Genomic DNA, 27,319 nt, shown 5'->3' on the forward strand with positions numbered 1-27,319 from the left:
TAAAAAATAGTTAACATTATTTTAAAAAGGAGTAATTAAAATAGTGTATGTGATGATGATTTACAAAGCAAAGTAATGGTACCTGGAATTTACAGAATTCGTGCAGAAAAAAAGAAAAAAAAAACTCGGCGTTCAGAGACAGACAGCTTTCCTGAATGAGTACGCATACCGTATATATTGATGAATGTCACTTTCAACTCGAAAAATAAAGTGCTCCGTGCATCCTGGGACATGATGTCTGTAAGATCTTTGGTTATGTGAAAGACAATATCTCGCGATGAGATGACTGAACTATATCTCCCAGCATGCATCACTATAAACCCTTCAGAACAGCTGATTGTCAAAAAAAAGAGTAACAATGTCTGCCCTGTGCAGAGAAAGCAGGGTCCAAGAGATGGAGTGCGAGGAGAAAGCTTCCTCACGGTCTGACAGGTAAACTGGACTGCACTCGCAACAGAATATATTATCGATTAAATGTTAATGACACAGTAAATGAGAATAAGCTGGTGGCATTTTTTTAGTTGTAGGTGAAGCGCATTTGAAAGCAAACCTACCGACCTGTCGTGCAACGGGTATTCATGGTACACTGAAGCACGCGTTGTACAGCAGAACTATGGAAGCCAGGAAGTCGCTGTGTAAGCGTGATCTCGTGGTTTGAATTGTGGATTTCATGGCTGAATATAGATTATATATGTGGGCATTACGCACCCTGTGTTCTTAGTCTTTGCTTTGTGTACTCGCAGTGATATTTTTGCCAAACTTGACGACCCGTGGGTACATTTTCGGCATATTGTTATTAAAATGAAGCAACAAGATAAACTACAGTATCCATGTTCCAGTACATGAGTTCACTGCGTCAACCGATACTGCCATAGCGTAACATTCTAAAAATATCAACTTGCATTTTTAAAATGTGTAACCTTCTTATTTTAATATAATCTTACCACAACTTTTTATTGTCCACTGTTTGGCTGATGTGGTTTAAGAATATTCTTTTTTAATACACCAGCACGCGGTCTCACAATGAAGTACTTCTCACGTGGGATAGTTTTAAAGTCGTTTTCTGAACGTGGCACGCGCGGAGTAGGAATTGGATCACGTTTGCTATTATTATTATTATTATTATTGTTGTTGTTGTTGTTGTTAAGTTTCTCAATATTTTTGTTGTTGTTTAACCCTTTCATTTTGTTCATTTTTTCCAATTCCGGGAAATTGTTATTCTGGTAAAGAGTGACGTCCCCCATGTGTTGGCCTAACTAATGTTGATAATTATACAATACAATAATAACCTAATGTCCAATTTCCCCCCTAATATCTCCATCACACTTAATATTGTATTACACTTTTGCTGTTATGACTACATAGGCCTAACGTTATACAGTTACACAGAGATGGAAAATAACCAAGAATTTTGCCGACGAATTTGTTATTGGCATCACTGATTTAAATTATGCTTGTAGAAAAGGTGTTGGTGCTCTTCAGTTGTTATTAAATGTTTGTACTGGATAGCCCACGTTACGGAAGTTTTATTTTGCGTTTTTTCACCCGGTAGACCTACTCGCCATTTTAGGAAGGTCTGAACTGTCTCCCGGCGTGCCACAAGAGGGTGTTGCGAGCTTAAATGAAGCGACACTTCAGGACTTCATTATGACAGTACTTAAAAATGTTTTCTACTACGCGCCTGTAAACCGAAAGTAATTGCACCATACTATATCGGCCGTTTTACAAAATGTTTAGAATTCCTGATTTCATAGAATAAAATTAACGGAAATCCAAAATATCATTTTGGACTTACAGTTTTCAAGTTGATTTTAACTGAGCTTTGGTTGCTTTCTTGGATCATTTAGATTGGGCAAGTGGGTAAATTAAGAAAATAGATTTGTAGGTTGACAATTGTTAAATTCTATCTGGATTTTTTTTTTTTTTTTTAGGATTGTGCACAGAGTTGAGCTAACTGGTTCTGAAGTACTATTTTGGGAAACTGGGAATATTTAAAGCGCCCAGCTGTTATGCTTGCCCTCTGTACCACTCAGAATTACATAACTAAAGCTCTAGTTCCTGGAATACTTTGTTGTTTGGGTCGTCATTTTGGTCAGTTGAAGACACTTTTTTCTGGTGTTCGCAAGGAAAAGGCATTTAAAATGGTCTGTTTGAGTTAGAAGATGATGTTTTGACTGATCCATATCAGTCAAAATATTGCAGAACTTTTTTACAGATCATTTTCATTCAACCTGCGCCAAAACAATTTGATGGACTCCATTAAGACAGAGATGGAAATAGGTTAGAGAAATTGAACACCACGGACTGTGTTTATGCACTTGAATTCACATTTAACATCATTGATAGGGATGGCAGGTATGCCATCCACAAAGTTACAGCTTGCTGGGGCATGCCGTATACCTACACAGCACCGAGAGTTAGGCACTTTTCAGGGTTTCCTACAGAAATAAGCAGAGCCCTTAAGAACGTTAACTTCTTTATCTTCAGACCTCATGTAAACACACAGAATTCAGATACTTCAAACATCCATGAAATAAAGCCCCAAACTTAGGTTGTTTAGTGTTTTCTTCTTATTTTTCCTGCCTATTTCCTCATCACAATTACTCTAGCCCCACAATTAATAATTCTCCCCAATGAACATTTGGCTACATCTGCCAATGACAACATCTGATCATAGCTGCCTGATGAAAGGAGCCAATTACAGGATACTTGGATACACAAGCAAACTGGACATATAAGGAAGTGCACATGTGATGCTATTACAGCCAATAGAACACATTTTTACACAACTTTGTGGCCGCCATCTTTGTTTTCTGAGGAAGCTAGCTTGCTTGCTCACAAATAATTGTGTATTCTGTGTGGGGAACCTCATGTATATTTCTGAAATGCATTCTCTATCATTTCACATCAGAACTCCTCATAATATCATTTTATGACTAGGGATGGGTATTGTTTAGATTTTGACTATGCCCATGCTAAAGCAGTACTTTTGAAATGGTACACTGCCTGAACCTGACCTGTAGTCTACCTTCTTTAAAATAAGGAGCTAGGCCTACAGAACATGTACTGACATACAAATATGTAGTAATCTATTGTGTATACAATTCCCCAATAAAAACACTTAACGTAATATATTTAAAAATATGAGAAACACTTTCATTTATTTGTAATTCATGGTAAAGGAAAAATGATCGAATCTACACCTATGTGTTCCAGAACAATGTTTTATGTACTTTGTGTTTTATCTGTGTAAAAAAATTGGTTACTGTATCTGTCAAGTGGTACTTTCTTTTGTCACAAGACGATTTGTTGTTAGATTGACATTACCCTTACTGATTATAAATGGGCCTTCTGTGCCTTCTTGGTGATATGACATTTTTGTTTTCCTGAGGCTAACACTGATGTTCTTCTCTTGTGTATGTTGCTCTGTGGATAAGCATTTTTTTAAAAGTGATTGTAGTGTAAATTAATCTCTTCTTGTTGGCAAGGGAAGAATGTACTTGCTTTACTTAAGTTTACTTAGAACCGTGGTGTGTTTTGGAAGTTTCTCAATTTTGCTGAATGATTGATATCCGATTTCTTGAATTGTGATAGGCTACTTGTTGCTTGAGTTCTGATTATGTTGATGTCGCAGCCTGCTGCCTACTGCTTCTACAAAGAAACCACTCAGTTCTAGATTAAAGTCCATATGACAATAATTTGAAGATCATTTCACCCCTTAATGCATTCAAAATGTAAAAAGGAGGAAGATAAACACCTAAGGTAGCTTACAGCTTCAATATAAGCTTTCATGAGAGAGCCAGAAGAAAGCACTCACCATGATGGTCAGATAAAAACAAAATAAGGGCAATAAAACAATAGAGTATTTTTAAACATGGCAGAGACTCCATTAAGCATTACAGTTCTCCAAATTTGCAGAAAGCTCTTCATTTTTTATTTTAATAGTTTTTCATAATTATAGTATTGTCTGTTTTTATAGTTATTGGAGATGCTTGTAAATGCATTGTAAGTTGAATTCCATGCCAGTTTCTTTGTCCTCCTGTGGGAGTGTGCTTAACCTGGGCAAATTTACATTTTCCAGTGCGTGCAAATAAGCCTCCCAATATCGCAGATAAGCAGGTATGAAATACATGCTGAAAAAACACATTGAACTTTGCCTTAAACCAAAAATGAATAAATTAATGAATTTTAATAGGGCCCCTTTTGAATATATCTTTTTTAATGCTCATAACATCTACTACCAATTACAGCTGCCATGTAAATGTTCTCATGGTTGATCCAAAGTAGGCGAGGCATTGAGTCACCTCATAGGCATCTTGAATCACATAGAAAAATGTGACCTAGCCAATATGAGGTAGCGTGTATTGATTTGTGTGTTGAAAACATATATGATTTTTGGTATTTGCTGAAATTTGAGGTTATGATTTATCAATTAATAAAGTCACCAAATCGTAGGTGATATAATCTATTCCATCTCCATTGAGGTACTATAGATGAAAGTACAGAGTTTAGCAATATATGCCAAATGAGACATTCTCAAAAACATGTAGACTATGTTGGTATCTTTTCATACTGGGCATGGCTTAGGGATGAACTGTCCAAAAACATTCCATATAAAACTGCAGACCAAGCCCAAAAAAAAAAAAAAAACTTGTTACACAAAAAACAAGTTGTTAAACTTGTTACTCAAATTTTTTAAGTTGCATATAAAAGATGCAGTGGTGAAAGAGTATTTGTGAACACAGAAATTCAGAAAAAACTCCCCCTTACACATTCAGGCTAAGCAAGAGTATTAATATACTCAAAGTTCTATGTCATACCCTTTCCTGTGAATTTGCACTTCTGTTATCATCTGTGATGGACCTTCATTGGCTCATAGATAACTGGCCTAACCAGGTTATCTATTTTTTTTTGGCTTTATCTTTTTTCCCATGCACAACATCCTCACAGAGCAACAGTAAATTAGAGTTACATGAAGTTAAAGAAAAACGGAAGAAGGGATAGAGAGAGAGAGAGAGAAGAAACCGGCTACATTGCTGCTCTTTCACAGCTTTTCCAGATTAATTCATAGAGCGTTTGTGGCACTGACTGGCCTGGTATTGTACCAGGAGAACAATTCCAGCTGGTCTGGCTTTTTGCTGAGGTTTGTGAGGGAAACGGTCTCTGCCTCGACAGCTGCTAGGTCATGTACCACAGGTCGCTAGCCTACTCCTGTGACAACTGCTCACCCACCTCAGGGCTGTCCCTGAAGGTGTTGTTTTGAGGGTGTAGGGGAGAACGGGTGCCCCGCCCCTCCCTGCAGGGAAGTGGAGAGTTGGGTTTCATCACACTGTTTATTCTCACATCCTGAGCTGGCTAGGGGAGCTTGGGCGGTGAGTGTCAGGCTGGCGTCCCCAGACATCCCTGCCGCACGCGCAGAAACGGCACCTCTCCACATGGGAGCACCCTCACTCCCTCCCTCCCTCCCTCACTCTTGCCCCCACTGCTGCCCCGCCCAGCTGCCTGAAGGCACACCTCCAGCCCTGTTTGTTTTTCTGGCGTTGCAGAGCACACAGGGAGCAGTGTTGTCAGTGCGCCATTTCCCCAGGAGCAGCTGAGTTTGTCTCTGCTGTCTCCCTTCTCCTCTGGTGAACTGTTGCAACACTGAGTGTCAGAGACAGATGACTGGTCCGCTCCAAAACTGGCAGAACAAGTGTGAGTGAGTGAGTGAGTGAGAGAGAGTGTGTTTGCGTGCGTTTCCGTGGAGGGGAGGTCTCTTACAAACCTGCTGCTATTAATAACACATAACGAACATAATCTGAAGTTATCCTCTTACGTTTGTTGGCAGGAGCGGAGATGGAAAGAGCGTAGCAGTCTCATTTCCCAGTGTCCCTCCACAATACCGGCAGCTGGGTAATTGAAGTGAAGAGAATGTAGACGCGATGTTTAAAAGCATAGTTTAGTTTCCCCCTACATCTCTCGCCCGCCGCCGCGCTGTGCCAGGGGGCAGGAGCGCTGAGTGCCGCCGCTGCGCCTGCACGCAGTCAAACGCACCGACTGTAAAAAACAACAACAAAAAAAACACCGATCTCATTACCACTGAATCGAGAGGGAACTGACGCGCGCTAACTGCTTAACCATGAACACTCTCCCGGCATACTCAGGCGCCAGGATATCTGGCTGTTGGTCTCTCAATTCAGATAGCAGGTAAGCGTCTTTTTTCATTGGTTTATTTGTCAGCTGTTTCTGCTGTCAGGTGTCGCTGTCCAACTGTTTTTTTTGTTTGTTTTTTGGTCACTATCTGAATGTTGTTTCTTGAACCTGTATCGTATGTGCACGTACAGGGGGCTGTGACTGACGGGACCTTTCTCTCGGCTCAGTTGTTGTAATACATTGAATTGCAGCGTGTGCGATTTTCCAAAAGTCTCGGGCTAGGACCTTTGCGCAGCCAGACTCAATTGTGTAACTGACACTGAGGAGGGAAACTGCTGTCTTTCACTGGTCAACATGTTCACTGTTTACTATTATTATCTCCGCTGCATGTCTCAACTGGCTCCAGCCAGCCCAGTTGATTCCCTCAGAACTGTACCGGTGCATAAGTAAGTCAGGCAGTCAGCCGGCTGTGAGCAGGGAGAATTGAAATTGTTTGGTGTAGAACGTAGCTGCACGAGATGCTCACTTGAAAATGTAAATAAAAACGACTATTTATTTACCGAAGCGCATGAATTTGGTGGAGCTGAGTGTGACTGTAAAAACCACAGCAATTCTCATTATGGTTTACCTGCCGCGTTAACAGAGAAAGACCAGTCTCTTTCATCTTGTTTAACGTGTATTGCCCTCTGTGTCCACTTTCTTCCAAGCCATAAAATAGCATGAGGCTGGATTGGGCTGATAAGATAGTGGAGGTCGTCCTCGGAGCCACTTTAGTCAACTTTGATAGTTGGGTGTTTCAGCAGGGGTATTTAAGACCAATAAAGCAATTTAGTTAAGTTGTTGGCTGAGGTGAGGAGCGCCAGCAGTGACTGCACAGTACACTTTTGCATAAACGCAGATCGAGGCAAATCAGACTCGGCCTGGAATTGCAGGAATTTTGCATTCGTCCGTGGGGGAAGTTTGGATCTCTCGAATGTTTCAGTACGTCAATTTGTTCCTTGTCAGCAATTTGCATGTTGGGTTTTAATTGCTGGGATTTCAGAGAAGGACTACCAGTGGGTGACGGCAAACTGCAGTTTGGACTTGGTTGGGTTTGGCTGTCTTCTGGTTCAAATTGGTTTGGATAGAAGAGCTGAAGTGGCGTTGAAGTAACTGTGACCAAAGTTGAAACTGTTCAAGTTTGTTCCCCTTTTCTCGGTCAGTGCTGTTTAGAGGATGGCAAGGGTTTCAGACAGTCAATTGTGCAAGAATGTTTTTATTGTCTTATGATATCTGATACAGTTCGATATCTGAATTCTAATAGTCTCTCCCATATGCCCTGCCTTGAAAGGGGCTGTGCCACAGTGGTCAGTACAATATTTCCTACAATTTAGTCAATGTTTTGGATCAGCTAAAGATTGAATAAGTCACTTCTCTCATCTTACAACTCACTGTAATTGTTTTGGATTATCATTGCTTACATTCAGATCTTAGTTTCATTCTGTGGCATTTTGTATTTTGAGATTTGATTACATCACCAGGCAGACAGGTGAATACAAATGAAATGATACGTAAAGTCAATGGGCCTCCCTAAAGCTTTTTGTGTTAAATGTTTAAAATGTGTCTAGAATAGGCTAATGTGTTTTCATGTCACACAGAGGCAGCAAAGGATTTAGCTTTACAGTTGTAATCTGGTTTCTTCCATTGTTTAAATCCTTAATGCATCGATTTACTTGATAGTCTTTCAGCAGGCGTAGTTGACCCAGCTTGCTTTCTGTAGTTCCTGGGCCTGAAAGGTTGTCCTGTCTGATGTTTCCCCAGTGCTGTATTAAATCCTAGGTGCTTGATTTAGTCTGTGTTGCAAAATTTTGGAATTTCATATATATGGACTCAATAGTCATTGTAGACTGCTTCATCTGAGGATGGGGTGAGGGGAAAATGGAAACCCTTCATTTTAATCTACTATGCTTTCGGCAGAAAAGCTTTAAATATTTACAGCATTGAGTCTGCTCTGTGTTGGCATTCTTAGAATGAAGCAAAGGATTTGGTCATTTGGTCTCCAACTTTCAGACTGTAGTTATTCATATTTTTGGCTGGACCGCAACAGCCCTACAAACGCGAATGTCTGTGACTGAGTGATGAAGTTACACTATTGGTCGGCCGAGTTATGAAGTTACACCATTGGTCGGCCGGTCCAGCCATATACTAGGTGTTGACCTGGTCTTGTATCTCTCATTACTTGAGCGATTTCAAAAAAGTTGTAACACTAAAGAGTGTTCGGATATTTAGATCAGCTCTGTTTATACAGACTTGAACATCAATGCAAAGCTAGTTTGCTAATGAGACTTAGAAATGTGCTTTAGAATGATCTTTTTGTAATTAATTCAGTGCTTAGCAGATGGAAATAGCCACAGTAACTGATATGTAACACATTACCACTGTTTGCTGCTAGGACACCGTACATAGGTCAATTAATCAATCAATAATCAGTCGAAACTGTTTAAGTAAAGTGACATTCCCTTTAGACCTCTCACAGAAAGCCTGACAGATTGTTGTGCAGAGAAGAGATTGCAATCGCATAAATACTGAGTCCAGACAATGAGTAACTGAGAGTAATTGGGTAACCGTCAAGAAGCGTCGGGTCCGAAGAATAGCAGCCTGGGCTCCTGGGATATTAACCTGTTGCCTTCTGGTCACACGTGTCCAAGTCAACTGACCAGCTTCCTACCTTGTAGTAGCTGTGTTTGTTAAGATGAGAGGAAGTGACACCGTCACTGCTCTGTCTGGTTTCCCGTCCTTTAGCGGAGGCAGCGAGGGTTTGGACAGGCTTCTCCCCGCGGTCAGCACCGGGGTCTCGCCACGCAAGAGGACTACCAGCCAGTGCAAGTCTGAGCCCCCGCTGCTGCGGACCAGCAAGAGGACCATCTACACTGCCGGCCGACCACCGTGGTACAATGAGCACGGGACGCAGTCTAAAGAGGCTTTCGTCATCGGTACGAGATATAAAGAACTGCATTTTCTCTACATTTATCTGCATGAAACAGCTTTTCCTTTATTTTAGAAGCCTAAGTCACAGAGACCTGACCTTAAAGTACTGGTTCACTTTCTGGTTTTGTTTTTATATTATTTCAAAGTTTTCAGTTGGTATGTTCAATGAAGGATATTTTCATGCTTCCAGATGTTTCTGAAAACCACTCAGCTTTACAATGGCTGGTATAGGGGCATTCATGTATTGCAGTTTAAATCAAGAAAATGTATTGAAAGTAACTCCAAAAAGCTGCTTACAGTGATGTTATGATTCCACATTTTGCACATGTGAACAAAATAGTTTTATAGCTTTTATTCACAGATATAAATATCAGTTTATATATTGTGCCTGGACTTCTTGCCTTCTCAGTTCTCAAGGAGCATAAGCTCTTGCATCAGGAAATAGTTCCAATCAAATCTAAGATTATACCTTATTTTTTAATATATAGGCTATAGGCCTACATGCAACTTCTAGAGGCATGACATTGCTGTACAAGTGTGCTTTCTTGCTTTCTAAACTTTCGAATGAATCATGTTATTGTAAAGATGGCAGGTCATCATATATGCCTTTTTAGTATCTGCTGTAATATCTAATATCCTTTATTGCACGTTGACCAATCAAAAATATACCCTATTAATGAAATGATAACGAAAAGCCCCAAAAAGTTAACTATCACTTTTAAGACTACTCTTAAGGTTACTGTGTGGATTTTTTTCTGTAATAATAATAAATATGCGCTTTTAAAGGTTGTGACACATGAGTTTTAGTATTGGCTTGCCGTATTCTGTGCAATATGTGGACAGAATACTTATGTGCACATTTGAATGTGGAAATGATTGCAAATACATTAAACAGTAAATTTTCTTGCTAGTTTAATTGCTAAGATGGAGTGCACCAACCTGTACTCCGGCATTCTGTGCGTGCCCTCAGGCAGAGCTACGTTGATTATCTGGCCTTAGTCACTGCTGCCTAGTCACTGGCTACAAACTGGTTTCAGTTTGTTGTTGGCTTCTAAATTTGCTCATAAACAGGTGACTAATGGATTTATGTATGGTTGATTCCCTGACTGACAGGGCTGTGTGGAGGCAGTGCCTCAGGGAAGACTACCGTGGCCAGGAAGATCATCGAAGCACTGGATGTCCCCTGGGTAGTGCTCCTGTCCATGGACTCCTTTTACAAGGTGTGTGTGTGAGTGTGTGTGAGTGTGTATGAGGTGTACTTAAATAAATGTGTTCTTTGAGGGTATGCAGTGGGTACAGTAAATGTACAATGTGTGGGTGAGCACCTTGAACTTCTCAGCCCTGTTGTTGCTGCTACTACGGTTTCTACTCACTGCTGATTCTTCACTGTTTACCACTGCGTAGTGCTGTTCCTCATTGCTTAGTGCTTCTCCTCATTGCTTAGTGCTGTTCCTCATTGCTTAGTACTGTTCTTTACTGCATAGTGCTGTTCCTCACCGCTTAGTGCTGTTCCTCATTGATTAGTGCTGTTCTTCATTGCTTAGTGCTGTTCCTCATTGATTAGTGCTGCTCCTCACTGCGTAGTGCTGTTCCTCATTGCTTAGTGCTGTTCCTCATTGATTAGTGCTGCTCCTCACTGTGTAGTGCTGTTCCTCATTGATTAGTGCTGCTCCTCACTGCTTAGTGCTTCTCCTCACTGCTTAGTGCTTCTCCTCACTGCTTAGTGCTGTTCCTCATTGCTTAATCCTGTCTTCCACTGCTTAGCACTGTTCACCACTTCTAGGTGCTCTTCTCCACTGCTAGGCGCTGTTCTCCACTGTTTAGCACTGTACTCCACTGATTAGCGCTGTTCCTCATTGCTTAGCACTATTTCTCAGCGTATAGTGTGTAATGTATAGTAATGTATAGTGCTTAGTTGGGTTATTCATCCCATTGTCCATAGAAGATTCAGTGGCAACCAGTGTTGTTTTTTTACATCTAATTGTATTTCTAATGCAGAGCCGTGTAATCCGGTCCCTTCCTGTGTACTTACAGAGCATGAGTTGCAAAGCTCTTTCTCGCAGTGGATGAGATAATGGGATTCCTGTGTGATCCATGAGAGGAGGCTGTGTGTGAGCCTGCAGGGATAGGCCAATGGAATGCCATCACTTAGCCCTGGCCATTACGTAACGGTCCAGCAGCAGTAATATTAAAACCATTCAAAAACAATTTATAGCAGGTTGAGGAATCCCATTGTAGGCAGTGCTTAACGCCCCTTTAAGGTCTACCATTACTTTCCATCACATCAGTAATTCCTCTGTAGCGGTTTTAACCCCTGAAGTGCTGGTGCAGTTTTCCCCCCCCCTAAAAGCATGCTGCATTTTGTAGTTTAATCCTGACCAATAAAAGCTACTGTCTGTCCGATTGCCCATCGGGAATTGGGGGATAACAACACTTTGCTTCTCAACAGGGCCCCCTCAATGTGAGATTTTCCACAAGTGTCACAGTCTGAAGTCCCCTCTAGGCCTATCTGGTGCCACAAGATTTTTTATTACACTGTTAATTATAAAGTCCATTTGATTGGTTCATTGGAGGGGGGCGAGAGGGGCACAAGCCAAATACCTTGGTGGAGATTTTTAAGGCCTGCCTCTCAGCTCCAACCAAAGGGTCAGAGTGTCCTGATCCCTCCTAAATTTAGTCCTGCTAACTTCAGCCGCATATGGCCGGGTGAAAGTCCACTGTCTAGTCCCTGCATCCATTTGGGTTCTGGGAGTACAGATTTCTACAGGCTGTGATTGTGACCCATAATGTCTTTCCCAGGTTCTGACCCCAGAACAGCAGGTCCGGGCTGCCAGCAACGATTACAACTTTGACCACCCAGACGCCTTCGACTTCACCCTCCTGGTCAACACCCTGCGGAAGCTCAAGCAGGGCAAGAGTGTCAAGATACCAGTGTACGATTTCACCACCCACGGCAGGCAGAAGGAGTGGGTGAGGACCTGACTATGCCCAGTTACCAGTTACACACATGCACGCACACGCACACGCACACATACACAGCCACCCACACACACACACGCGCGCACACGCACACATAGTCAGACAGGTAGGCAGGCAAGCAGGCAGGCAAACTGGCAGATGTAATCGCACATGCACACATATGCACACACAAACCATAAGCTTTGTAAATCACTCTGGATAAAGTAATCTGCTAAGAAGATGATAAAATAAGAGGACAGACACAAACTCAAGCATGCTGCACACAAGGTCTGACCAACAGGTGCAGCTTCACATGCACTCACACTCACACACACACACACACACACACACACACACAAACTAACGTTATGTAATTCACTGCACAAAGACATCTGCAGTAATAATATAAAAAGAAACGGTCGCATGCTTGCATGTACATGCATACATACATACATAACCAACACATGCACTCTGAAATATGAAAAACACATAGAGGACCTGGGTATTTTCTCAATGGATATTTCTTCATTTCAGTTGCTAGGCGATTGTGCAAGGTCATTTGTATGTCTTATTATGTACATTGTCTTATGCAGTGTTTTCATTGTTCCATTGAATGTTACCACAGATTAAACACAAATCAAGTGAGAAATACATGTGATAAGATGCAATAGAGATTGCGGAGGGGACTTTGATTGGATGTATAATTTATATGTGCTATTAAAACTGTCAGTATGTTCAATACAAAAGCATGCCTATATTACACAAGATCCCTGATAATGTCTGCTTTTGTTCCTCATTCCAGAAAACCGTGTATGGAGCCAGTGTTATCATCTTTGAAGGAATCATGTCTTTCGCAGATAAGGAACTGTTGAAGGTAAGGCAGGAAAATCTGCTGTGTCGCGATGCTCCTTCTTCGCGGAGTGGAACCGTACCGCAGAAACGCGGCTTTAAGCGGCCAGGCCGCGCCGAGGAAGAGGAGGAGCGCGGAGCGCGGGTCCCCTTCCGCGCTGAGCCGCGTGCCTGCGCTCTTCCTTTCAGCTCCTGGACATGAAGCTGTTTGTGGACACGGACTCGGACATCCGGCTGGTGCGCAGGCTGCGCAGGGACATCACGGAGCGCGGGCGCGACATCGACGGCGTCATCAAGCAGTACAACAAGTTTGTGAAGCCCGCCTTCGAGCAGTACATCGAGCCCACCATGCGGCTGGCGGACATCGTGGTGCCCCGCGGTGAGCGCCGCCGCTGGGGGCGGGGTCTGTGCTCCCCCGCCCTCACTGCCGTTTTAACGCACCACACGCACACGCTAAGTTCGAACCTAAATTTGAGCATTCAAACATTAGTTTTGGATCCCGTGTTTTGTAATTAACATGAATATACAGGCTTAATTTCATGCGGCGAATCATGTTCATGCACGCAAAGTTCATGTCCTGTGCTAACGTTACTTTCTCTGTCAACAAAAAATGTTCTGCCCTGGATCCAGAGCAAGTGGATCGTCTGGTTTTCCTTGCCAATAACCTCCGTGATACTTTCAGCTGACACCTAACGTTACTGGTCAGCTAGCCTCGCGAGCCAGTCTATTTTTTCACTTCGTTCAACAGATCTGGTCAGCTAACAGTTTAGGCTAAATAATGTTCCCATGGCAGGCTATGTTTCCTTTCTGTATGTACCTTTCATGCAGTGGAGGTGTACCTTACCTAATATGTACCTTTTCATGCAGTGATTCTTTACTTCTTCAGTCCGGAGTTAATACAGTTGGCTTATTGTCCATATTCAACCCAAAGTGAACGTGTCATAATTTAGCTGTATTACATCGCATAATTTTCAGTTCTGTGATTCAATTAAATATTTCAACAGCATTTTTTTTTCAATTTACGGTAGTTAATCCATAGAAAATTGCCTTCCAGAGGCTCTGTACATTTCCGCTTGTCAAAGTACGGATATTACTCCTCTGACTGTGGATTTAGCGAGGAGTTCAGGGTATTCGTGGTCTACTCACTCCATGTTGGGTGGAGTTTGCATGTTTACTGTATGCATTTGAATTTTCCTGTGTGAATTAGTGGTAGTTGCTGACACACATGATGGGGTTCCATGGTATTCAAACCATAATGTAAAACTTGAGATGTGAGAGAGGGCCAATCAGAATCCAGGTTGATGAGGTCTGCCATTTTCCCGTGCTGACTCCACCCAATGATCTCGCTGTCTTGCAGGAGGTGGGAACATGGTGGCCATTGATCTAATCGTACAGCATGTCCACAGCCAGCTGGAGGAGGTGAGCCACAGCACTGCACGCGCACTGCACTGCAACTGCTTGCTCACGGGGTGATGGGAAACGCAGTGTTCATACTCCCAGTGTATCACCATCTCTCATTCTACAGCACACACAGAGCGTTTACCAGTGCTGTGCAGACCCTCTGCTCAGCAGGGCATAAATCCCACCCAGCTCATTCCTGGGATTTGCTTTTCAAATTGTTATGAACTGTGCCTAGCAAATGTTGTTAAATATGAGGGCTACAGTTCAGAATGTTCTTTATGAGTCAGCTCTTAGGTGTTCCTTTACTCAAAGTCGTAATTGGGAGAGAAAGAGAAGTCACCCGGTATCTGAGGTGTAAATGATCTGCCGTTTGAAAAGCCAGTAGAAGCCACAGGACTTTGTCCCTTGAGAATGTAGGGAGGGAGGGGGAAAAGAGGGCTCAGGTGGTTAAAGTGCTACAGAAAAACATGGAACGTTTACAGAACCTTTACTAAAAGAAAAAGGGAGAATGTAATTATACTGGGATTATAACTATTATATTGGAATTGCAGACATTGATGAACAATATCAGAGAGCTTTCAAGGCCCAAATTTAGTCTAGATTTCCTGCTCAGGTCACAGAAAGTGTGATCTTTAGCAAGTTCTTAGCTTAACTTGTTCTGTTTTTATAGGGTATAGTCAGAGTACGTAGGCATTAACTGGTAATTCTCATGAGTGCCAGGCAATTTGGAAAGATACTTTAATTTGTTTTCCTGTCTCTTTTGGCTTCAGACAATATCATTTGAAAAGGGCCTAATGAATAAATTATTTTTATTGGAATTGTTTAAAGAAAAAGGTTTTTTTTAGATTTTCCAATTGCTTTTAGATATTTACCATATCCCATGTAGGCAGTAATACATTCACATGTGCTTTTCATAGTTTTATGTACATTAAATGATTTCAATAATATAAAAAGAATGACACACACACTCAAAATATAACATTATGCAACACTGGGTTTTGCTGCTTTGCCTGAATTTTAGTATGCGAGTGGTTCCCAAACTGGAGTACTTAAGATGTCTCGAGAGGATACAATATATTTGGTATGAATTGCATTATGTTAGACTTAAGTTAATACCTTATTTATCCAAACACATTTTAGTCACTCGAGGCTTACATTGTGGAAGTGAAATAAAAGTAAAACAAATGTAGAGAAACCATTTTATACATCAGTTAGCAGACAGACGAGCATTGCAGTGAACTCCAATAGAAATAGTTTGGGAACCACCATATTATGTTTTGCCAGTGTGATGTACTGTGTAAGACAATGGAATGTAATCATTGTGTGTGGTGGCCGTTGAGCATGTTGGGAAGCCTGTGTTTGGAGATCAGTGTTCAGCACAATGGAGCTGAGCCAGGAGAGTGAGCGGCGTCAGTTCAGAATGGGGAGTCTGTTAAACAAAAAACCCCTTCCCCTCGCCTTTAGCCCAGACTCTAAATTTGATCTCGTTATAGTAAGCAGTGAAGTGGATCTCAACCCCAGAATCGGGTTTGTGGATCATCCATCCCTAAGTCTCCTCTACTGGCAGTGTCAGAACATTTGCTTTGTGCCAACTTCTCAGATGTGTCCTGCTTCAGTTTTATTGGCATTGCTTATCTCTACTTCACCTGGCCCATACAGAATGTGCGCCCTCTGGTGGAAGAAGTACTTATTATTCAGTTCCATTTCATAAATTTTTAATCTCTGATGATATTTACGGCATTATTGATGTAGTCATTATGAAGCCATATCCATGTTTATTCTGTCTGAATATAATCAGATAAAAGGAAAAGTCATGAATTCAATGTCGTATTGCAAATATGCCCGCATTGCCTATTACTTATTAATTTAGTCAGTTACGTATGCTTACAGTGTGTGAATTTCGGTTTGTAATTAGAAATCCTTTGTATCTTCATGCATTAATAGCAGGCACAATTCTGTGATGTTGGCACTTTTCAAAGGAGATGAGAAAGAAAGGGCAAAAGTGAATCAGCTTAGGGAACTAGCAGTTGATGACTGGTTCACATTTGGAACTTGCAGTAATCAATAGGAAATGAAGGCTCATTTTCTATTGTGTCTCCTTGGCATCTGTGTTGTTGGCCTTGCCTCTCACTTGGACTGCTCTCTCTCTCACTGCCTCCGCGCAGCGTGAGCTCAGCGTCAGGTAGAGTAACACGCCCTTTTACCACTTCACCGCCTCCCTGGGGGGTGGGGAGGGGGGGGGGGGTCACCTCCTCATCCAGCTGCCTGCTTTAATGTAAGACTCTCAGAAGAGCACCACCCACCCAAAGATTCCACTGGGCCTTCAGTTGAATAATGAGGATCTCCCAGCATCCTTTCCACTGAAGTCCCATTGTAGCGCACAGTACCCATGGAACAGATTTGGCCCCAGCTTGGCAACCTTTGTGTTTTCACTGTCAAGCTGGGGCTCCCCGCAGGCAAAAGATTTAAGAGCCCTAACAATCTGATTCATATTTGTGTACTGTATTTTGTCTTATTGGAATCAGATTTGTGATCATTCTTGCTTAAATTGCGTAAACCCAATGATGTGGTATACCCGTTGCTGAGGTGCTGCTACAGGTGTGCGCAGCAGGTTGAAAGATGAATGGTGTAGCCCCCCCCCCCCTCCCCCCCCCATTATGTCCTTCGCCCTCCTGCATTCTGTGTCTAAAAATACTCAGCCGTGCCTCCACTTTCTAACCCCCGCCCTGGGCTCAGGCACTGTACATTTTCCAGTATCTTCATTTGACACACTGAAACAGGGCTGAGTTTTTTTCCGTTGTCTGAGTCGGCCACAATAGAGGTGAGAGAGGAAGCTGGCGCGTGCGTTCTTTAGACACAGGATGCAGCCGAGCCGGGCCTAGAGCTACAGCTCTCTGCTGTAGACGCACAGTGACTGGCAGCTCCAGCAGGCAGTGAGCATTCGACCTCGTAAATATTCCCACCAACAATAGACCGGGCTTTCAGAACAGGGGGGTCCAGCGTTCGGCCGTCAGAAACGTTCCCTTACTTTTGTCTGTCGTTGCTAAAGTTGTCTCCTTTTGCCCAGGCCTAGCTGGGCAGCATGTCAATGCTTCACGGTGAATGTGAGCAACTGTTTGAGCTGTCACAATCTCAGACCAACGTGATCATTTCATTCTTGTGTTTTCTGATGTGTTTGTGTTTGTTTTTATTTTTGTTTGTTTGTTTTTTATTTGTTCTGTTTTTTCCTGTCTTTATTTGCGTGGTTTGTTCTGGCGTTTCCACCAATCCTCCCCTTCTCTCCATAGAGGAAACTACGCTGGGATATGTGAGGATATTTGCATATGATTGTTTTTATTATTTAAGTGTCTCATAGAGATTTTTCAGTTTCTAAAATTGCCAAGCTATTTCATGGTTTTAGAGTGTGGTTTGAGTGCAAATTGGTTCAGCTTCAAGACTGCACAGCTACCAGCTCTGGTTATCCTCTGTCCTCTCTAGCAGACCTCTGACCCAAACGTTAGCCTGGTTCTTTACCCCTCTGGTCTTTTGGCACATGTGGTAAAATGTGGCACAGAGGACAAGCCAGTACCTGTCACAGCTTTGCCCCCTTCTGCTGAATCACTAGGAAGTGGGATTGTGGTCTTCAAAGATGATTGATCCTGTTTACTGATGTAAATTTCTTTGAATTTCTTTTATTGAAAGTGTTCTTATTTCAAATAATTTGGATATTTCAAATATAAAAAACAAAACAATTAACAACAAATACATTTCATTGCTGTCTGTCTTAACAAGTATTTGAGTCTAGTATTGAGTCTTAAAATTTTGATTTAGAAAATTAAATTTTAAGACTCACATATGAGCTTGTTTTAAGTTTTAAGTTTAGGTTTGGAGTTCATTTGGAAATGAATCAAATTGTCTCACCTCATTGGCAATATTTTTGTCTCATTTAGTAAAAAAGTAATATAAGATTTAAAGTCTAAATATAAGACTAAAATACTTGTTGAGATGACTTAACTTGACTTAATTTTTGGCTGTAGCAGTGTTGAAAAAGATTCTTAAAAAAGATGTATTTTATATGACTTGACCAAATAAATGTGAATAGCATTTTTGGACTTGTAATTGTTGTTCTTTGAAGAATCATATACATGTTATGTGTATCATAACATAAATGCAGTCCCACTTCTGCTTACACCAGGCAAACAAACTTTGTACACACAGCACCTCTGTTGACTAACCTCTTGCTCCTAAATCTTTATTTACTTATTCTTTTGTTTTTGTTGCTGTTGTCTGCTAATACAAATTAACATTTCTCTGATTAATTTAACATGTCTTGCCTCAGTCTTGTGAACAAAGTTTAATTTTGTGTTGTGTGTTATAAAATGTGTGTGACTACAAGAACTGTGTTTGTGTGTGTGTGCCTGTGTGTGCGTCTGTGTGTGTGTCTGTGTCTGTGTGTGTGTGTGTGTGTGTGTCTGTGCGTCTCTGTGCGTGCATCTGTATGTCTGTGTTTGGGTGCATTTGGGCATATTTGTGCATGCGTGTTTGTGAGTCATCGCTCTGTGCTCTGATTAGCCACCGCTCTCTGGTTGCTATGGTTACAGGGCGGCTCTGGCCTCGGCCCACCAGGCCCAGCCTCTGCCTCAGACTCTCAGTGTCCTGGACAGCACACCCCAGGTCAGGGGTATGCACACCATCATCAGGTCAGACACTCTCTCTGTTCCTCCTTCTCTCTTACATACCACACTTCACTATGTCTGTGCTTACTGTCCAAACATACAAGATAGCACTATATTGTAACCTGCATGTTTTGTCTTTGGGACAGTGGAAATGATTGGCATTAACTTCAGAAAGCATTGCTACAACATACTCTCCTTCTGTAGAACAAATATTCAGTCTTTTCTGTCAACAAGTAACTAACAGTCATAAACTTGGTTAACCGTAATAAAACTTCCGGCACATTCTCTAAAATGGTACTTAATAAACCACACAACAAACATTCCTCCTATAGCAAGGCATTTAAACCAGTGCGCTTTAGCAATTGGATACAGCAAACTGCCTTTCACTGCAGTGGACAGACTGATCAAGTGAATTTGACAGCAAACATAAATCAGTTATGTCACTTTTTTATTTCTGTACTTTCAGTCTGTTATGGTTTGCTCTGGAATGCTTTACACTGTCAGAACTGGAGGCCCATGTTTCTGTCTGCCTCTTCACATGCCTCCACACACTTCACTTCTCTGCATGGTTATATGGGAGTTGTACGGTGGTGACGCGGCTGTGATTACATGTGGGCCAATTCCTCATTAGCTCTCATATCTCATAGCAGTTTTTTTCTTCCTGTTCTTCATATGAACTTGAGCAGCCACCATATTGAGCCTGAGTTGTGTGCCAGTACAGCACATATTGTGAACTGTTTTGGAGGCTGTTTTCTGACCAGCTGTCTTTGCCTTCCGCCGGCGACGCAGGAACAAAGAGACCAGCCGCGACGAGTTCATCTTCTACTCGAAGAGGCTGATGCGCTTGCTGATCGAGCGCGCGCTGTCCTTCCTGCCCTCTCAGGTGGGTGCGCGGGAACGCCCCCGGAATCTGCCGGCCGTGGAAAGTTCACAATCTGACCGAAAAAAAGGCAACGGCCGACCAGGTTTGCCGCCAAAACTCTGTGGCGGAAGTGCTAAAAGCGCCGTTGCCTATAAATGGGCCTGCATGGTTGTTTTCTTCTGTCACGGTGCCTGCCCCATATTTCTCGCTTGTAAGTTTTTCCCTGGTAGATGGAGGGGGCTACTCTACAGTAAAATCCAAAGCAGGAAGTGAATATGCATAAAAATGACTTGGTGAGATAAAAGGTTTACGAGATCAGATTATATTATGAAACCGTTTCAGATTCTTTAAATGGGGGAAGAAATTACTGTGGTAAAATGTTTGATTATACCGTGAAAGAGCTTTTCATAGGAATTGAATGTAAATAAAATGACCCTGGTAAAATATTAGAATTATACTATGAAAATATTTTTCATAGGAACTGAATGTGTTTGAAATGACTGCTGTAAAGTGTTAGTTCATGCTGTGAAAGAGTGTCTGGCCTCCTCTGTTCACTCTGATGGAGGGTAGTGGTGTATGAAATGACGTCTCCCGCCCGCGCCTCCCTCTGCAGGTCCACACTGTGCAGACCCCACAGGGAGAGGACTACGAGGGGAGAACCTTCCATGGGAAGAGGGTGAGCTGCTGGCCTGTGTGAGAACTGGAGCACGATGGGGACTCGCAAAATGCAAAGCTTTACAGAGGAAAAAAACCTTTATTTATAACTGTATGAGAGTGGCAGTGTAAAACATGTCTGCCTGCCTGTCTGTGTGTGCGCGCAGATACACATACGCATTATCTGCTGAGGACATAAATAAAATCGTTTTTTGTGTGTATATTGGAGTGGCATTGGGGGTGGTTTGTGTTTGCGTACAGTACAGTATGTATACTATAGTGTTGTTTTAGGTTGTGTGTATGTGTGTGTGCTTGTGCATGTGTGTGCTTGTGTATGTCTGTACGCGTGTGTGCATGTGTATGCCTGTGCGCATGTGTGTATGTGTGCATGCACGTGTGTGTGTGCTTGTGTGCATGCACGTGTGTGTGTGTGTGTGTGCTTGTGCATGTGCGTGCTTGTGTGTGCGCATGCATTCAGCACATTTGCAGCTGTACTGACTGCCATCCCCTCCAGATCACGGGCGTGTCCATTCTGCGCGCGGGCGAGACCATGGAGCCGGCCCTCAGGGCTGTGTGCAAGGACGTCCGGATCGGCAAGATTCTCATCCAGACCAACCAGGACACAGGGGAACCCGAGGTACCGGGCCCCTCAATCTGCCACGAGAACCGCCAATATGAGCAAATAAACAGGATTATATGCAGCTAGTGTTGTGGATGACATGCGGGGAGAAATGCAAACACTAGCCATGCACATTCAGTCTGACAGCGAGAAAGAATCCTCTGCAGATTCTGATGATAATTGCTCATTCCTAACGGCTGGATGCAACACGTGATATGTTGACGCTCTGGCTCCCCAAAGAAAGGAAGAAAAACACTGGGGGCCAGTTTCACAGACACTGATTAAGCTTAGTTCTGGACTAAATAGTTTTGTATGGAGAATCTTCATTCAAAATCGAATTTAATCGAAGACTTTGCTTAATCTGTGTCTGCAAAACTGGCCCTGGAAGTCTGACTCCTAATGTCAGACTTATCCGAAGCCAGTGTGCTGGAGTCCCAGTCTATTGGCAACCCTTGCTGTCATATTCTCCAAGATGAGCGAAGCATTCAGTTACCTTAAAGGTTGCCAACAGATTGACATCATTTTACAGATAGAGCAGCCTGCTGAAACATCTCATTCTTCAGATTTGCCCTTATCAAAAAACATTGAGTATTGATCTTTTATGGAAGTAGCTACTGGAATTCTTTTGATCTATGCACTTCTGTTTCAATCTATATGTCTAAATAACAGCGCAGGCCACCTCTGTCAACAGTGCACTGTATAATCATTTTTCAAATTTGCTATCCCTGGTTGGGAGCTTGTTAATACAGGCTCTTGTTGAAATTTCCTCTCTAGTTAATTTGTACACCTGTGGTGGGATTTACTTTCACTTGTACGGTTGTCAACAGATTAGCATAATTTCTCGGATCCCCTTACAGAAATGGAATATAATGAAAATATTCTGAAATAAAATATATCAGGATATTGCAACACTTCAAAATATATTGCTGAGCTTACATTATTTCAGTACATTATTTAAAAAAATACACTGCTGTGCAGTTATTTTATCACCGTATTTTCAGAAAAGTCAACGTATTAATACTATATTGCAGTGTACTCATTTTTTGTAAGGGTGAAGACACATTGAGCAACAACGCTAGACTCTCCCAAGTCATCTCTAACAGAGAAATATTGAGTGCAAATAAAGCAAAGTGAGGTTACTGGGAGTCTTGTGCCTGACTGCATGTGTGTCTCATTCACTGTCCCCTAACCCACAGCTGCACTATCTCCGCCTGCCCAAAGACATTAGCGAGGACCATGTGATCCTGATGGACTGCACCGTGTCCACTGGCGCTGCGGCCATGATGGCCGTCCGCGTCTTACTGGTGGGTCACCGGCTCCTTAACTACACCCAGCTACACAACATGCACGTCTAGTATTCCTGCATCTTTACATTGAGCTGTAACTGAAGTGCTATAGGGGTTAAGGAGTGATTCAAACGGACGTGAAGCTTACCTTTTGGGATAATGACGCTTACCTTGACGTTGGGTATGTTTGCTCATATATGTCTGTGGCAGTCCTCAGGTGAAGCAGAATGCTGAGTGAGTGATACAGGCTGGTTGGTTGGTTCACACGCAGGCCTCTCTGAGTTTCAGTCTCTCTGTGCAGGACCACGACGTGCAGGAAGATAAGATCCTGCTGGTGTCTCTGCTCATGGCTGAGATGGGCGTGCATTCGGTGGCCTATGCCTTCCCCCAGGTCAAAATCATCACCACCGCCGTGGACAAGAAGGTCAACGACCTCTTCCACATCATCCCTGGCATAGGTGAGCCTGAGGAGGGGGGGACTGCATAGTACTGTAAAACTCATGCCACGCATCAAAACATATTAAAGATCTCCATTTACATGTGCACTTTTAGTAATAATATACAGTTCATGGTAATTCAGCTATATGTTAGCTAAGTTACATAAAGTGGGAATATTTCATAAAAATTAATTTGCATCAAAATATTTCTATAGACTGATAGAGGACACGTCCTCACTGTTGGACTGACAAATCCAAGCATTCATCAGCTCTTCTTTTGAAATACATAATGAATAGCTGAGGCAGTGCATTTCAAAGCAGTCTGCCTTTACACCTTACAGTGTTTGCTGTTTTTCTTCTACTTTCCAAAGTCTGTTCAGCCACTGTAAGTGGGCCGCGACCTTTGCGATATGCATTCACTCCACTCTGCTATAAAACTATAGAACAGCAAAAGGGTGTATGGAGCAACACGGTAATGGCACACAAAGCAGCTCAGTACGCAATGGACATGTTACATGCTGCGTTAGAGGAGTAGCTGTGGTCGGACCATTGGAAATGCCAGTGCGTTGCGGGTTTAGATCCCAGGTGGGACACATACATTTGTACCCTGGATCCAGTTACATTCAGTGAAATATCCAGCCGTAACGTGCTGCACATGTAGCTGTCAGCTATGTGAGCCAGTGGCTCAGCTGTGTGTGTGAGGGCTCTTAGAGAATACTGTATGCGCATAGCGTACTGTCACATTAGATTCAGCACATGGCCTGATGTGTATTATTTTGGTGACTGACGTTTACATTTATTTCGGCTATAAACTGGAATTGCTGTCGGAAGCCTTTTCTGCTGTTAGGGCTGGATGAAATAAAGCATTGCGTGCGTGCGTGCGTGCGTGCGTGCGTGTCTGTGTGTGTGACTGTGTGATTATGACTCCATACATACTGTACTGTACCCCTTTTGTAATGCATTCTGATTCTGTCTCTAATTGAAGGAAATTTCGGGGACCGGTACTTTGGCACGGATGCTCCCCCAGACTGGAGCGATGAGGAGATGGATGAGCCCAGTTACTGACTGGGTGGTGACCTGCTGGTCTGGTGCCCGGGCAGCTAAACTCACTCCAGTCAGCAGGACCGTGTGGAGGACCGTACCACTGACTGCAGTTCCTCTCTTAGACTGACGATGTAAATGGTTTTTAAAAGGAAAATGACTGGTGACAAATGTACATGTGACATATTTTTATATTTTATTTTTGGTCTCCTTGTTGCTTCAAAGATTGTGGTGAAGAGCTGTAATACAAGGCTGTGTATTTTTATAATGTTGATGGTTTGATATAAAAGGATTCTTTTTAAAGATCAAGATAAACTCCTCTGGGTCATGAGAAGCTTCTGAAAAGAAAGATGCTCAGCCTACATCAAGCCATCAGCCTGCTCAAGAGAGCCTGAGCACGCTATATCAGAAGACAAGACTACTGAATGTTCAACTTTCAACGTTCAACAATTTTTAATGTATTTATACAACACATTCACACTGTGTTTTTGCTTCCAAAGTTAAGCAGTTTCTCTTTGTTTTTTGGCAGTGACTGCCATGAAAGAAAAAAAAAACTGCCATTGTGTTTGTTTCTCTGCGCATAGAAAGAACTTTCTTTCAAGGACCACCTCACTGGAAAGTGTGTGGGTGTAGGGTGTTAACCCTTTTGTTTCACCTTCTTTTGCTAAACCCTGCTGACCAAACCTCAGACTTGCACGATGATCAGCGATAAGTTAGCCCCCATTTTTCCGGTGAGTCTAAGGTACAGTACACATATGCGACAGTTGCATACTCATGTCTCCATTTCAGCTGTCAGTTAATTGAATATTAGGGGTATTTGTGGGAATGTGAAAATATTCACGACAAGTTTTTGCAGAAAAGAACGAAGATTTTTTTAACGTAAGAGGGAAGAGAAGCAGACGTGTCTGTCTCCACACCCTTCCAGTGCTCCTCGTGCTGTAACTGGAAAACTGATCACAGTGTGTTGATAGGTGCAGTATATTTATTTGTATGTTGTGAGGATCTAAGCTTGCTACCTCAAAGCAAATATGGTGTCTGTCACACCCTGCGTTTCACAGCTTCTTCTCTGCAAGAGTGTTAAATCCTGATTTTCATTCATTCGTGCATTGCGTTGGCTCTATTATATCAGAACTGTGCAAATGGCTCCCTAGATTTTAGGGACAAATACAGACTGCTTCAGGTAGGCATACATGTCTACCTTTATCAGAAATGTTTAGGGGTCTGGTCAATGTTAATGGCCTATTCCAAGTGCATTGAAATGCTTATAGAAACCTGCCTTGCTTGGATATGGCGCGTAAAGTGACTGCATTGTGTTGTTCTTTGTTTGGCGTCACAAAGAGATCCAGCCAGACCGTACTGTAACTAGACTCCTCTACTTCTTTTACCATATATGGTGTGTGCGCCTATGACTACTGGAAAGTCGAGCGTTGATTGTGGTCCGCATTTGAACAAACAGATGAGACAAATGTCCAGTTTATTTTTTTATGCTTCATTATGATCCAAAGCGTCGTATTATAGTGTAATTTTGCTGTATTTATCGATCTTGTAACTATTGTTTTGGAATGTAAATGTGATCATTTTTAACCCTTTGGTATACTGTCATTTAAAAATATGCAGAAACTTGCATTGGAACAGTTTTTCTGTGTAATTCCCTTTGCAGTGGCAGGGATTTATCCACATTTCTTCCTCACTGAAAATTAGTTTACTCTGTACCAAAAAATGCAGCGATAAGTATTTTAAAGAGAAAGAAAGACCAAGTATGGATTTTAATCTGTTCAGTTCAGTAAGTCTGTCAGTGTACTTTGAGTGTATATTGCTTTTCAGTGAAGAGAGTTATAATCACTATTACTAAAAAAAGAATGTCATTTCAGTACTACTGAGTTTTTTTTCCAAGCACTCCTCATACAGAGTACAGTACATTTAAGAAGCCCAGCACTCAAGTTCCTGGTGGAAAATATTCAGTGAAAGTGAAGTGTAAATTGGCATCTCACTTTCAGAGTTTGAAATCAGGCATTTACTTCTTACTGCATTTATCTTTGCTGTCTGGTGCATGTCATTAGAAAAAGTCATTAAAAGTGCAATAATGTATTAAATGCTTGTTGAATTGCCTTCATTTTAATATAGCCTTTTATCATTGTGTCATTTTTGAGTACGTTTCCTCTGAAGTTGTGCGCCGGTCCGTTCTGTGTTTCTCAGTTATCTTTTATATTTTCCATTGTCAGTTTCATTCTGAGTAACAGCAGGTTAGTATTTCCTGCAGCAAAGACCTCTTATACACAGCGGAGAGAGTATGGTAAGGCATGAACAAGTGTGGCTCACGTGAGTGTGGAACTAATGCTATGGGACTTCAGCAGTGCATGTGCACTGTTCATTCATGAAGATGTCCGAAGCTTTATGATCAGATAAATGTAAAATTATACCATGTTACGTTACTCCAGCGTGTAGAGCAACGCAAATGTAATAAAACAACCATATGCATGACTCACACAGCACACTGAAGAGATTGTTTTATAATGTGAGAATCTGAAATCTGTTTCAGTAGAATACAAAGTAAATCATGTTCGATAGAACATTGTATTTATTTTCAGTCCTGTGTTGTGCTGCATACACACTTGTATTACTTTACGTAGGCATGCTTATGTACTGATATGCCCATCTGTCATGCTCTACTGACAGATATGTTGTTTAAACAATTTCTCGGGTATGTTGCATGTTGGTATCTTGTCAAGCAATTTCTTAAAGCATATCACAGAAAAGCAGTGGCAGAGGTCAGTATACTAAATGTTAATCTTGCTTTTCTGATTTTGTTTTGTGTCTTTATTTAAAGTAATCTATATATGTGTATGACAGTTTTAATCATTCACAGGAGTCAATACCGTAAGTTTTGGTCTAATGTCAACAATGGGCAGCTTTGGTTTATTAACAGAGATCCAATAATCCCAAAAACAATAACGTCTTCACAAAAAAAATGGTGTATCGACCCTTTTTTCATTGAATCCTGTGCAGGCTAACCTGTATGGCACCTATATACTTTGCCTGTATATTTCACATTTCTTTTTTAAAAGTAAGCCAACACAAGTTTATCTCTGTGAACCTTCTGTTACTGAATCGTTACTGTTACGTCAAAGAAAAAGTATATTTTTTTCATTCACATTGAAAATATACAGGAAGGATATTGTGGTTCCTCTCATCACATGGAAACTAACCTCGACGGCTTTGATCAATTTCCATTATTAGCTCACTTGACTAGGTGGCAGTGATCTGCTGAGTTAGTCAGGGTGACTGGCCTCAGCTTGCTGTGTCCCTCCCCTGGGACAGTGGGAAACGTGTGTGAGGTGCACCTTCCTGACATGAAACATCAACGGTGAGTTAAAACTTAATCAGTTTTGTGCATTAATGTCCTATTTTTAAGGCCTGTGTGTAAATGCAGGTGTTTCATTGATTAGCTGATGGATTGA

At 42.0% G+C, this 27,319-nt stretch overlaps 1 protein-coding gene and 1 long non-coding RNA gene across 5 annotated transcripts; both read left to right on the plus strand.

Moving 5' to 3' along the window:
• Positions 1–333: 333 nt before the first annotated feature.
• Positions 334–25,980, plus strand: uckl1b (uridine-cytidine kinase 1-like 1b). 4 transcript variants are annotated; one of them, XM_035381526.1, is made up of 16 exons: positions 5,568–5,694; positions 5,828–6,186; positions 8,914–9,104; positions 10,213–10,319; positions 11,899–12,069; positions 12,860–12,931; positions 13,096–13,285; positions 14,264–14,325; positions 17,595–17,614; positions 18,888–18,986; positions 19,752–19,845; positions 20,438–20,500; positions 20,993–21,115; positions 22,294–22,401; positions 22,685–22,841; positions 23,806–25,980. In XM_035381526.1, exons 2-16 carry the CDS (start codon positions 6,119–6,121, stop codon positions 23,883–23,885), a joined length of 1,605 nt encoding a protein of 534 aa, XP_035237417.1. In that variant the 5' UTR covers positions 5,568–5,694; positions 5,828–6,118; the 3' UTR covers positions 23,886–25,980. The 4 variants fall into 4 exon arrangements, with proteins under 4 accessions (XP_035237416.1, XP_035237415.1, XP_035237418.1 ...); XM_035381525.1 differs by lacking the exons at positions 5,568–5,694; positions 5,828–6,186; positions 17,595–17,614 and adding exons at positions 334–432; positions 16,473–16,489; XM_035381524.1 differs by lacking the exons at positions 5,568–5,694; positions 5,828–6,186 and adding an exon at positions 334–432.
• LOC118207690 lies at positions 439–2,064 on the plus strand. Its single transcript, XR_004761438.1, has 2 exons — positions 439–1,694; positions 1,932–2,064. It is a non-coding gene; the product is annotated as an uncharacterized LOC118207690 (long non-coding RNA).
• Positions 25,981–27,319: the final 1,339 nt, after the last annotated feature.

This window comes from Anguilla anguilla, chromosome 11, assembly GCF_013347855.1.
Source record: "Anguilla anguilla isolate fAngAng1 chromosome 11, fAngAng1.pri, whole genome shotgun sequence".
Lineage (NCBI taxonomy): Eukaryota > Metazoa > Chordata > Actinopteri > Anguilliformes > Anguillidae > Anguilla > Anguilla anguilla.